At 52.9% G+C, this 12,662-nt stretch overlaps 1 protein-coding gene across 1 annotated transcript in view; it reads left to right on the plus strand.

Moving 5' to 3' along the window:
* LOC144951992 (T-lymphocyte surface antigen Ly-9-like) overlaps window positions 1–10,563 on the plus strand; it is a 35,899-nt gene extending 25,336 nt beyond the window's left edge. The window contains exons 5-14 of the mRNA XM_078882371.1: window positions 927–1,217; window positions 2,096–2,434; window positions 3,631–3,789; window positions 3,930–3,951; window positions 4,587–4,699; window positions 5,459–5,524; window positions 6,092–6,139; window positions 7,205–7,282; window positions 7,881–7,921; window positions 10,137–10,563. Coding sequence (XP_078738497.1) covers window positions 927–1,217; window positions 2,096–2,434; window positions 3,631–3,789; window positions 3,930–3,951; window positions 4,587–4,699; window positions 5,459–5,524; window positions 6,092–6,139; window positions 7,205–7,282; window positions 7,881–7,921; window positions 10,137–10,187 — 1,208 coding nt within the window. The 3' untranslated portion in view covers window positions 10,188–10,563. The remainder of the gene's footprint in view (window positions 1–926; window positions 1,218–2,095; window positions 2,435–3,630; window positions 3,790–3,929; window positions 3,952–4,586; window positions 4,700–5,458; window positions 5,525–6,091; window positions 6,140–7,204; window positions 7,283–7,880; window positions 7,922–10,136) is intronic.
* The last annotated feature ends 2,099 nt before the right edge of the window (window positions 10,564–12,662 follow it).

Consider the following 12,662-nt stretch of genomic DNA (forward strand, 5'->3'; position numbering starts at 1 on the left):
TTCCCTTCTACGTGACTTTACCGAAAGAACCAAGAAGATGAATCCCTGCAGTCACGAAAGCTTTAAATCGAAATTTATACGGATAAGATAAAGAGAAGGCTCAAGACAGCCAATAAGTGGCAGAAATACAAGAAATTATTATTGTTATAAGTAAAGATTATTATTTAGAGTTTGTGGCTCTTAAGGTTAAAGTTAAGAGTAACTGGTATGCTCCCTGCCTAGCCAATTAGGGGCTGGTAATGTAAGAGCCATAAGACAGAAAGTGAGTGTATTATTTCTGTATATACATTTGATGTACATCTGTCATACATTTGTTGACGGACTGGTTGTATTTGATTTGGAATATTACAACTGTTTAGAAACCCCCCCTGTGGTTAGATGCTCCGTTGGTTGAACCCATGACGTCACTTCCGGTTTTTGCAGTATAAACGTGGGGCTATGAGAAGAGCCGGGTGAGGAACGAGTGGATACAGTCTTTTACCGTGCGACAGGGTGATGCAGTACGTGAACAGGCGAAGATATAACTTTAGAAAACGCTCGTTTTTGTGCAACTAAGAAATAAAGAAACACGTTGAGTTAAGACACCTCAAACACAGGAGATCTCGGGACAGACCCAGCAGGTGCCATGGGTGGGCTGACTGAGATAACCGGCAGATGCACCAAGCTCTACCCCCTACTGTGCCAACTTGACGCATTTTAGCAGCCCAGTTGTGAAGAGACAGACACACACAGCCAGACCCATGTCTCGAACCCATGACCTCTAACCGTGTCTGCTCAGTGCTTCCGACACGGCCATTGTGAAACCTCCCCCCCCCCCCTTCGTGCCTCGCCACCTCACCGCTTGAACTTATCCATCAATCTCCTCCCCCCTCACCCTCTCTGCCCCCTCCAACCCACCACCACCACCACCATACGACTCCACGTAGAGGTCATCACCAACGCGATGCTGCAACTCCTTCCGCCCTCGCCGCCCAAATTTGGTGGCAGCGCGACCCTGCAGTGCTCGGCAGCGAGCGTCACCAGCGGCGCCGGCCTCGTCTTCTCCTTCTATAAGTATGGCGACCTCATCGCCACGCTCAAGCCCACTGCCGCGAACCTCCTCTACGCCAACTACACCATCAGCAACTTGGCATTCAGCCACCGCGGCAGCTACTCGTGCCGTGCGGAGAACCCAGTGAGCAATGGGACGAGCACGCCCGTGCTGCTGGAGCTCGAATGTGAGTAAAGGGATGGAGAGAGATAGACAGAGAAGAGGTCCCACTACCCTCCACCACCACCACCTCTCCCCTTCTCCCCCACCACCACCCCCTCCACCAAATTTTATTGAACGGTCCCCTCGCCCCTGATTCGTGATGATGAAAAGTATCTCGGCGTATTCAGATCCCGGATAAACGCGGAAAGCCATTGTACTCGGGGGCCGCAGCAGTAGCGGCGGCATCGTCCAGTCGCCGTCAGCCGCACAAACCACTGCTGGATGATGGCCTATCCTCCCAAGCCATCGCTGTTTCTCACGATCCCTCAAATGTGTCAATCCACCTAGCACCTCTTCGTACAAGTGAATTACAACGGGGGTAATTTTGTGGGAATTCAACCGTCTCTTCCCAATAGAGTCTAGCGTGCAATTTATTGAGACCTGCCAATGTCTTGCGAGGCTCAGCTGAGACTCGTGGTGGGCTGGGAGCTGCTACCTCCCTCTGTCAGCCTCACTGACGCCTATATAGCCATGCCCACTCAACCCACCAGCCCCCAAGGAAGAAGCGAGCGGACCTCCATGTGCTGAGCATGAGCGACATCACAACCCCACCCACCACTCGGGTGGCCCCCACCCTTCTGCTCAGGTAGCCCAGCATCCACATCCAGACTTCCCTCCAGATCTATAATTCCCTCCACAACTCAGATTGACATCGTCGCAGCCCCGGGGGGAACTTGACAATGAGCCAAAACCCGCGCTTTAAATAAAAAAATGGCGTCATGAAAACCACAAAATGGCTTCACTGCAAAAATAACAAAATGGCGACCCTGAAAACAAAATGGCGCCGTTGATGTGAAAATACAGAACCGCACCGTCACCACCGCTCTCCCGACTGCTCCGCAGGCGCGACGACCAGCGGCGCAGCGAACCTGACCGTGCCCAGCACCTCTATTATCTCGACGCCTGGCCTCGACTCCACGTTGTCCTTGAGCTATGCCTTCTTCGGAAAGGTGAACGTCACCTGGACGTTCGGCGAGCAGGCGGTGGCGAGCTGGATCCTGCCGGGGAACGGAGCGGAGCCGCAGGAGTTTTCCGAAGGAAACGGCTACGTCGGACGGACTGCGGCCTACGCCAATGGGTCCCTGCGCGTAAAGCTGGCGCAAGTGAAGGACAGGGGGAGCTACAAGTTCACTGCGGTGCCGTGCACGGGACAGCAGTCTAGCGCGGCTGTCGCTCTGATAGGTCTGCAGCGTGGTTTATTTTGGTTGGACGGTTTCCGTCGTTGACCTGCTGTTACGCCAGTGTGTGTTTTTGTTAGGTAGCTATTTTTTCTAATCTGCGGTCTGGTGGAAGAGATGGAAAGCGTTTTCTCGAGATTTTCTGCGTTTGGCCTGTGGAATTTGGCTCCGAAGTTACTTTGTTGGCTTTTAAATATTTTTTTGCACATTTTTTTTATTGAATGCCCTTTTGTTGCACATTTTTTAAAACTTTTAATTACACTTCAAACTTTCAGAACTTGCCACACCAACTGCCCTGTTAAAGGTTACATTGGGGGACCTTTGTCTGGGTGTGGTGTTTATGTACATAGGCGCTACCACTCCTCGCCAACGGCACGTGCCCTAACTGCCCTGTCGCAGGCGACGCGGTGCTAAACGCCACAGCTCATGTGAAACTTCTGGTTGTATGATCTCATCTCAACATGAGACGAGCTAAACCAGCTTTCTGTTAAACCATGGCAACTCGTCTCCAAGAGTATGCATTTGTCCACTCCGTACTATCTTGCTGATCAACGCGCACCGGGCCTCAGCGGACCCACGTCAATTCTCAGCCCACGGCGATCTGCCATTGCCCGCCGCGCGCGAACCTCGTACCAGAATCGGAACATTTATTGATACTGGAGAAGTCCGATGAGCTATGAGGCTCTTCTTTCACAGATGCCCAGTAGGGGCGATGCTACCAGCGCAGTCCCTGTTAGACCTGGAAGGAGTAACAGGGCTCACGTCATGGGGAATCCGTGCCTGAGCCTGAGGTGTCGTTCCAAAGAGCTCACTACGTACATGTGATCGGTGCACATTCGTGACAGACTGGACTCGTGAGAGTGCAAGATAAGAAATGCACTTGACTTACTAACCTGTGTTTCTTCACACACCTGTAAGACTTACTAACTTGTGTTTCTTCACACACCTGTAAGACTTACTAACCTGTGTTTCTCCACATACACGTAATACTTCCTTACTAACTTGTATTTCCCTACACATGTAAGACTTTTGTTTCCCAACAGACATACAACTTACTAACTTGTTTTTCCACACACGTAAGACTTACTAACTTGTATTTCCCCACGCACGTACGACTCACTACCTTGTGTTTCTCCACACGCACAAGTAAGACTTCCTTACTAACTCACGTTCCCCCTCCACCCTCCCCCCGCGTCACAGAGGACCCGTGGCCTGCGACTCGCTCGGCCATCATCGGCGGCGTGGTGGGCGGAGTGGGTGGCCTGCTGCTGCTCCTGCTGCTGCTGCTGCTCATCCTCATGTGCCGACGAAAGCGCAAGCAGAAAAAGAGCCCGCCGCCCAAATCCAACAAGAACACGAGTGAGGGGCCCCTACCCCCCCCCCCCCCGCACTGCCCCCCTCACTCCCCCCCCCCTTTTAAAATGAAAGATTTAACGTGTTTTACAATTGTGCAACAAAATCAATCTTTTTTCCTCTCCCTCCCTCTCCATTCCCCACAGAGACTCAAGTGGAGACCGTAAGGTGAGTTGGTGGTGGTGGCCACCTCCCACCCACCACCCCCCCCACCCCCCCAACCCCCCACCCCCACCCCCCCCACTCCCCCGCTTCTCCGTTGCAACCAACGAGGTCACACGCCACTTGACCTCAGCATGGCGAGATGTTAACTACCTCGCCTGGTCTACAGGAGGTCGTAGGTTAGATCCTGACCCCTGAAGCCTGCTGCTGTATATTTGTAGTTTGCGTGTCTCTCTCTCTCTCATCATCATCACGGTAGCTAGGAGATGTTAACTACCTCGCCTGGTGTACAGGAGGTCGTGGGTTCGATCCCGACCCTTACGCCTGCTGCTGTATATTTGGAGTTTGCGTGTCTCTCTCTCTCATCATCATCACGGTAGCTAGGAGATGTTAACTATCTTGCCTGGTGTGCAGGAAGTCGTGGGTTCAATCCTGAACCTGACGCCTGCTGCTGCATATTTGTAGTTTGTGTGTGTCTCTCATCATCATCACGGTAGCTAGGAGATGTTAGCTATCTTGCCTGGTGTACAGGAGGTCGTGGGTTCAGATGCCGACCCTTGTTGACGGCCTTGTTGACGGCGTGGTTGACGGCCTTGTTGACGGCGTTGTTGACGGCGTTGTTGACGGCCTTGTTGATGCAGACGCATGGAGCCACCCCCGGAGCACCAGAGGCCGTGGACGACGGGCGACGCCGTGGGCGGACGGAACGGCACGCTCAACACGTCGTTCCACCCCAACGGGAACGCACACACTGGTGGGACGACGCCTTTTCCACTGACACCAAACCGAGCCATGCCAAGGTCGTGCCGGGCCAGCCTGGCTCGGCTCGGGTTGCTTTTCCACTGGCACAAACCGAGCCGTGCTGAGCCAGCCTGGCATGGCCCGGGTTGCTTTTCCACTGGGACAAACCGAGCCGTGCTGAGCCAAGCCTGGCATGGTCCGAGTTGCTTTTCCACTGGCACAAACCGAGCTATGTTGAGCCAGCCTGGCATGGTCCGGGTTGCTTTTCCTCTGGCACAAACCGAGCCATGCTGAGCCAGCCTGGCATGGCCCGGGTTGCTTTTCCACTGGCACAAACCGAGCCATGCGGAGCCAGCCTGGCATGGCCCGGGTTTCTTTTCCACTGGCACAAACCGAGCCGTGCTGAGCCAGCCTGGCTCGGCTCGGGCTGCTTTTCCATTGGCACAAACCGAGCCGTGCTGAGCCAGCCTGGCATGGCCCGGGTTGCTTTTCCACTGGCACAAACCGAGCCATGCTGAGCCAGCCTGGTGCGGTACGGGTTGCTTTTCCACTGGCACAAACCGAGCCGTGCTGAGCCAGCCTGGCATGGCCCATGTTGCTTTTCCACTGGCACAAACCGAGCCATACGAGGGCCGTGCCGAGCCTCGGGAAGACCGGGTCGCCGGGTCGGAGTTTCGAGCGAGACGCAGGGAAGGTGGTGGGACCGGCTTTTGCGTTTGCCGTCTGTGCTGCTCCATGTCTCGACGTCCCCGCGTGTGTCTTCCCGTCCCAGACACGATGGGGCGATCGAACCCGGCCTACAACTCCTACACGCCCGACCTCTCCAGAGGAGCACGCGGTGAGGCCACGTTCGCAGCACGACGGCCACTCGGGTCCGAGCGTACCCGGGCGGGGGGGGGGGGTTGGAACAGGAGGGAGGTGGGCCCAGTCAAAGCTTGGGACGGCCAACGAGAAGCCGATCGACGTTTTCGCGCGAAATTTCTCACGAAATTACTTCACCAGGGAGAAAATGGCGGCACGTTGTCGCGGCGACATCGCCATGGTGACGTCGCGGGAAAGTTGCCCGATGTTGCGTCGCGTGTTCGCCGCGTGATGTTAGCGTGTTCGGCACGTGACAGTAGCGTGATTGCCTCGTGACGTTAGCGTGATTGCCTCGTGACGTTAGCGTGATTGCCTCGTGACGTTAGCGTGTTCGCCGCGTGACGTTAGCGTGTTCGCCGCGTGACGTTAGCGTGTTCGGCACGTGACAGTAGTGTGATCGGTCCGTGACGGTCGCATGTTCGCCGTGTGATGTTAGCATGTTCGGCACGTGACAGTAGCATGATCGCCCCGTGATGTTAGCGTGTTTGCCACGTGACGTTAGCGTGACCACCCCGTGACAGTAGCGTGTTTGCGTGGCGTGCAGGCGACGACGACGACTGGAGAATGGATCGCAGCTCAGTGAGACCCCCAAGTGAGTGTCAATGTTTAACGCTCCTCCTCCTGCGCACAAAGACAAAGATCCCACGTGTAGCCTCTCACAGACTGTTGGGGCAAGTGCTGTTAGCGAGTAGCTGGCCACCCACCCGCACGAGGGGGTGGGTGGCCAGCACCACGCCCGGCCGCCTTTGTCTCCCTAGTGGTGATGTTTACACACCGCACCAGGTGCTCATTTGAGGTCGAGTCGACCTAGGGGGAGGCCCATGACCGGTTCGGATAATCGTCGCCGGTGTTGGTGGCCGTGAGCGGGAATCGAACTCGGGTGGTCGGGTTCATAGCGGCCTGCGCTAACCGCTATACACTACCATGTTTATACACACACACACACACGTACACACACACGACAAAGATAAAGACAAAGATCTCCCATATAGCCTTAACAGACTGTAGGGGCAAGTGCTGTTAGCGAGCACCTATGAAGGCCGCAACGGTACACGAGGGGGGTGGGTGGCCAGCACCACGCCCGACCGCCTTTGTCTCCCCAGTGGCGATGTTTACACACCGTACCAGGTACTCATTTGAGGCTGAGTCGACCTAGCGGAGGCCCAGGACCGGTTCAGATAATCATCACTGGTGTTGGCCATGAGCGGGAATCTGACCCGGGTCGCCAGGTTCATAGCGCAACGCGCTAACCGCTACACACACACGTACACACACACGTACACACATATGCACATATGTATACACGTACGTACGCACACGTACACACACACATGTACACACGTACACGTACACACATACACACACACATGTACACACGTACACACATGTACACACGTACACGCACACACGTACATGCACACATGTACACGCACACGTACACACACACACACAGGGGGATGGTGGGGGTGGGGATAGGTGGTGGGGACCGCGCCTTTGATGACGACTTGCGACGGCGATGACGACGATGACGCGGCAACGATGACGACGTGGCGGCGACGACGGCGATGACGTCGTTCGTGCGCGTTCCTGAGTGCCCATTGGCTGGCCGGTGCTGTTTCCATGGCGACCGCTTGTCCTGACCGTCCGCTCCCCGCAGGCGTGGATGAGATGTCTCTGCCAGCCGGTGCCGACTTCTCCTACGCCAACCGATACTCTAACTCCACAAAATCACAAGGCGAGCGTCGCACCACCACCACCCACCCACCCACTAACACCACCCACCAACACCCACACCACCCACTAACACCACCACCCACCCACCAACCCACCCACCCACCACCATCCCACCACCAACCCACCCACCCACCACACACCCACCTACTAACAACACCACTACCCACCACCACCCACCGCCCAACCACTAAACTTCCCACCACCACCCACCACCAACACCACCCACCCACCCACCACCAACCCACCCACCACACACCCACCCACTAACACCACCACCACCCACCAACACCACCACCACCACCCACCCACCCACTAACACCGCCCACCCACCCACCCACCACCACCACCACCAACGCCACCCACCCACCACACACCCACCCACTAACAACACCACTACCCACCACCCACCCACCACCAACCCACCCACCCACTAACAACACCACTACCCACCGCCCAACCACTAAACTTCCCACCACCACCCACCACCCACCCACCACCCACCACCACATCCCACCTACCACCACCCACCCACCACCCACCTACCCACTGAGGGGGACCAGGGCATGCATCTAACCGGGGTATTTTATTTTCTTCCACAGATCCTTTAGACAATGTCGGGTTCCCGGACTCCCTGTCAGAGGTAAGATACCCGACAGAATGACCAACATATAAACCACATGGTCTCAGTGTCTTTCAATATAAATCAGTCGTACAGACCATTCATAAGTACGGTACTTTATTACATGTAAGTATGTAAGTAAGTTGAACTTCTTTCGTACTGCACATAGCCAACGTGCTCATCGGAGGTGAAGCTTGGAAAATGTAATTCTTAAACTGTAAATGACAACATTAAACTCTCTCTGTACCTCTCCCCTCTTACCCCATCTCTCTCCCTGTGTGTCTCGCCCCTGTGTCTCTCTCACTATGTCTCTCTCTGTGTGTCTCTCTCACTATGTCTCTCCCTGTGTGTCTCGCCCCTGTGTCTCTCTCACTATGTCTCTCTCTGTGTGTCTCTGTGTGTGTCTCTCTCACTACGTCTCTCTCTGTGTGTCTCTGTGTGTGTCTCTCTCACTATGTCTCTCTCTGTGTGTGTCTCTCTCACTACGTCTCTCTCTGTGTGTCTCTGTGTGTGTCTCTCTCACTATGTCTCTCTCTGTGTGTCTCTGTGTGTGTCTCTCTCACTATGTCTCTCTCTGTGTGTCTCTGTGTGTGTCTCTCTCACTATGTCTCTCTCTGTGTGTCTCTGTGTGTGTCTCTCTCACTATGTCTCTCTCTGTGTGTCTCTGTGTGTGTCTCTCTCACTACGTCTCTCTCTGTGTGTCTCTGTGTGTGTCTCTCTCACTATGTCTCTCTCTGTGTGTCTCTGTGTGTGTCTCTCTCACTACGTCTCTCTCCCTGTGTGTCTCGCCCCTGTGTCTCTCTCACTATGTCTCTCTCTGTGTGTCTCTGTGTGTGTCTCTCTCACTACGTCTCTCTCTGTGTCTCTCTGTGTGTGTCTCTCTCACTATGTCTCTCTCTGTGTGTCTCTGTGTGTGTCTCTCTCACTACGTCTCTCTCTGTGTGTCTCTGTGTGTGTCTCTCTCACTATGTCTCTCTCCCTGTGTGTCTCGCCCCTGTGTCTCTCTCACTATGTCTCTCTCTGTGTGTTTCTGTGTGTGTCTCTCTCACTATGTCTCTCTCCCTGTGTGTCTCGCCCCTGTGTCTCTCTCACTATGTCTCTCTCCCTGTGTGTCTCGCCCCTGTGTCTCTCTCACTATGTCTCTCTCCCTGTGTGTCTCTGTGTGTGTCTCTCTCACTATGTCTCTCTCTGTGTGTCTCTGTGTGTGTCTCTCTCACTATGTCTCTCTCTGTGTGTCTCTGTGTGTGTCTCTCTCACTATGTCTCTCTCTGTGTGTCTCTGTGTGTGTCTCTCTCACTATGTCTCTCTCTGTGTGTCTCTGTGTGTGTCTCTCTCACTACGTCTCTCTCTGTGTGTCTCTGTGTGTGTCTCTCTCACTATGTCTCTCTCTGTGTGTCTCTGTGTGTGTCTCTCTCACTACGTCTCTCTCCCTGTGTGTCTCGCCCCTGTGTCTCTCTCACTATGTCTCTCTCTGTGTGTCTCTGTGTGTGTCTCTCTCACTACGTCTCTCTCTGTGTCTCTCTGTGTGTGTCTCTCTCACTATGTCTCTCTCTGTGTGTCTCTGTGTGTGTCTCTCTCACTACGTCTCTCTCTGTGTGTCTCTGTGTGTGTCTCTCTCACTATGTCTCTCTCCCTGTGTGTCTCGCCCCTGTGTCTCTCTCACTATGTCTCTCTCTGTGTGTTTCTGTGTGTGTCTCTCTCACTATGTCTCTCTCTGTGTGTCTCTGTGTGTGTCTCTCTCACTATGTCTCTCTCCCTGTGTGTCTCGCCCCTGTGTCTCTCTCACTATGTCTCTCTCTGTGTGTCTCTGTGTGTGTCTCTCTCACTATGTCTCTCTCTGTGTGTCTCTGTGTGTGTCTCTCTCACTATGTCTCTCTCCCTGTGTGTCTCGCCCCTGTGTCTCTCTCACTATGTCTCTCTCTCTGTGTGTCTCTGTGTGTGTCTCTCTCACTATGTCTCTCTCTGTGTGTCTCTGTGTGTGTCTCTCTCACTATGTCTCTCTCTGTGTGTCTCTGTGTGTGTCTCTCTCACTATGTCTCTCTCTGTGTGTCTCTGTGTGTGTCTCTCTCACTATGTCTCTCTCTGTGTGTCTCTGTGTGTGTCTCTCTCACTATGTCTCTCTCTGTGTGTCTCTGTGTGTGTCTCTCTCACTATGTCTCTCTCTACGTGTCTCTCTCTTTGTCTCTATTTCTCTCTACCCCCCCCCTCTCTATGTGTCTGTCTCTCCCTCTTACAGCTGACGAACGTGACATCAAACCCCAAGTTCCGAGCCATGACTGCCGTGTGAACGCAGAGTGCTCTGGTCTCACGGCACACAAATCGCTTTGGTCGTTCGCATTGTACGCGCGTGCGTGTGTGCGTGCGCGTGTACGTGCGTGTGTGCGTGTGCGCGTGTACGTGCGTGTGTGCGTGTGCGCGTGTACGTGCGTGTGTGCGTGCACGTGTACGCGCGTGTGTGCGTGCGCGTGTACGTGCGTGTGTGCGTGCGCGTACCCACCAATACCAAAACCCGCCATTCAGCCACTAAGTCAGTTTAACACGCAGTAGGCTTTCACGACCAATAGTACAGGTTTTTTTGGGTTAGATCACATAAATATATAAATATGTCATTAAACCAGAGGTGTGGACTCGAGTCATGTGACTTGGACTCGAGTCAGACTCGAGTCATGAATTTGATGACTTGCGACTCGACTTGGACTTGCATAACAATGACTTTGTCCCACCTATGAGATGTGGACTCGAGTCATGTGACTTGGACTCGAGTCAGACTCGAGTCATGAATTTGATGACTTGCGACTCGACTTGGACTTGCATAACAATGACTTTGTCCCACCTATGAGATGTGGACTCGAGTCATGTGACTTGGACTCGAGTCAGACTCGAGTCATGAATTTAATGACTTGCGACTCGACTTGGACTTGCATAACAATGACTTTGTCCCACCTATGCATTAAACCCACCAAACCCCCCGACACAGCCAATTAGTAAGGTTTGTCTCGTAAACAGAACAAAATGTTACAATTTGAATGATTGCTGTAGTAGTAACTAATTGGCGTGTTGTTTACTTCACAAACCTTACTGGCTGTGTCGGGTGGTGGAGGATTATGACACATTTATACCTACGGGATCTAACCCAAAAAACCTTTATTACGTGTAATATTGGTCGCGAAAGCCTACGTGTTAAACGTATTGTGGGAGCCTCGTTTTTAGTGTAAAAAGAATGGATAATACGCTGTCATTTGATAACAATTGTATGTTAATAGCCTGAAAAAGTCTCCACGATTGTAAAAGTTGCGGTGTAGTGTGAATACCGCTGCGCATTACGGAACAACAACGGCTTTCTCAGCTGTGGACGAATTCCAGGTTAAGTGATGCTTCAATTTCTCATAAGCACATTGAGTGGTACCCGAGCGTACGCATAAGGGGGGGTGGGAGGGGGGGAGTGGAGCGTTTTATATTTGGTATTTTATTTTTATTCAATTCAAATTAGACGTTTGTACAAAAAAAATCTTGTCGTTCAAGTACTCGGTGTGACCTATATAATCGGTTTGTATGTTGATCGCCCAAAGTAAATCTTTTTTTAACGAGAACTTTTTTCGCCAACGATCTCGGCAACAGAAGTGACGGCGCGCTTCAGACGGGGAAGAAGTACCGGCGTCGCAGGAAGTGACCTCACAGGAAGGATCGTCACTTCCTGTGACATCACTTCCTGTGACATCACCTCTTGTGACGTCACTTCCTGTTACATCGCTTCCAGCGAAGCCAGAATAGGAATGGTGTATTTATACTGGAGGAGGAATCCGATGAGTTGTAAAGATTTTTTCACAGATGTCCAGTAGGGGGCACGGGGTCAGAACCTTACAACAACAAAGAATACAAACAAAACACGACAGGAAACACGATGCCACATTTACATCAACCCAAAACAACAAGAAGAACTATTCCGGATCATGTGAAATTGTAAACATCGAGGTCCCCGAGTTTTTTGGCATTTATATATCAAACGGAAAATCAGGAAAAACATCCCACGCACGCACGAACAAACATGCATGTCCGATTCACATTGTGCGCGCACGTGTACGCACGCATAAACACGCACTCACGCATGCAAGATCTTACTTGCGCGCATACACACACACACCCAAACATATACAGGGTATATATGTTCGCACATTCACCTATAGATGTGCAATCACTCGTATACCGATATATTTATAATAAATTGGTGCCTTTGGTATTCGGGCGTTCCTTATAGCGCAAGACTGGGACATTTATGCAAACAAGTGCGCATACAAATGTACACACCGCTTCTGTAGAGCCGGGCTTTCTGGTCATTTGCGTGATGATCGGGGGTGGGGGTCCCTGTAAACGCGTGCCAATCGGGTGGAGCAGCGCTGGTGGTCTCCGGGGCAAGACGTGACCCAAACTGCATTCTGCCTGGCCAATGGGCAGCCACACACCCTGAAGCAAACCGCAATTTGAGTTCGCAAACGATATTTGGGGGCGGCCACGGTGGCTAGGAGATGTTAACTACCTCGCCGGGCATACAGGAGGGCGTGGGTTCGATCCCGACCCTGATGATGCCTGCTGTTGATTTTGAGTTTGCATGTCTCTCATCATCATCATCACGGTGGCTAGGAGATGTTAACTACCTCGCCGGGCATACAGGAGGGCGTGGGTTCGATCCCGACCCTGATGATGCCTGCTGTTGATTTTGAGTTTGCATGTCTCTCATCATCATCATCATCACGGTGGCTAGGAG

The sequence above is a fragment of the Lampetra fluviatilis genome, chromosome 65 (genome assembly GCF_964198595.1).
Source record: "Lampetra fluviatilis chromosome 65, kcLamFluv1.1, whole genome shotgun sequence".
NCBI lineage: Eukaryota > Metazoa > Chordata > Hyperoartia > Petromyzontiformes > Petromyzontidae > Lampetra > Lampetra fluviatilis.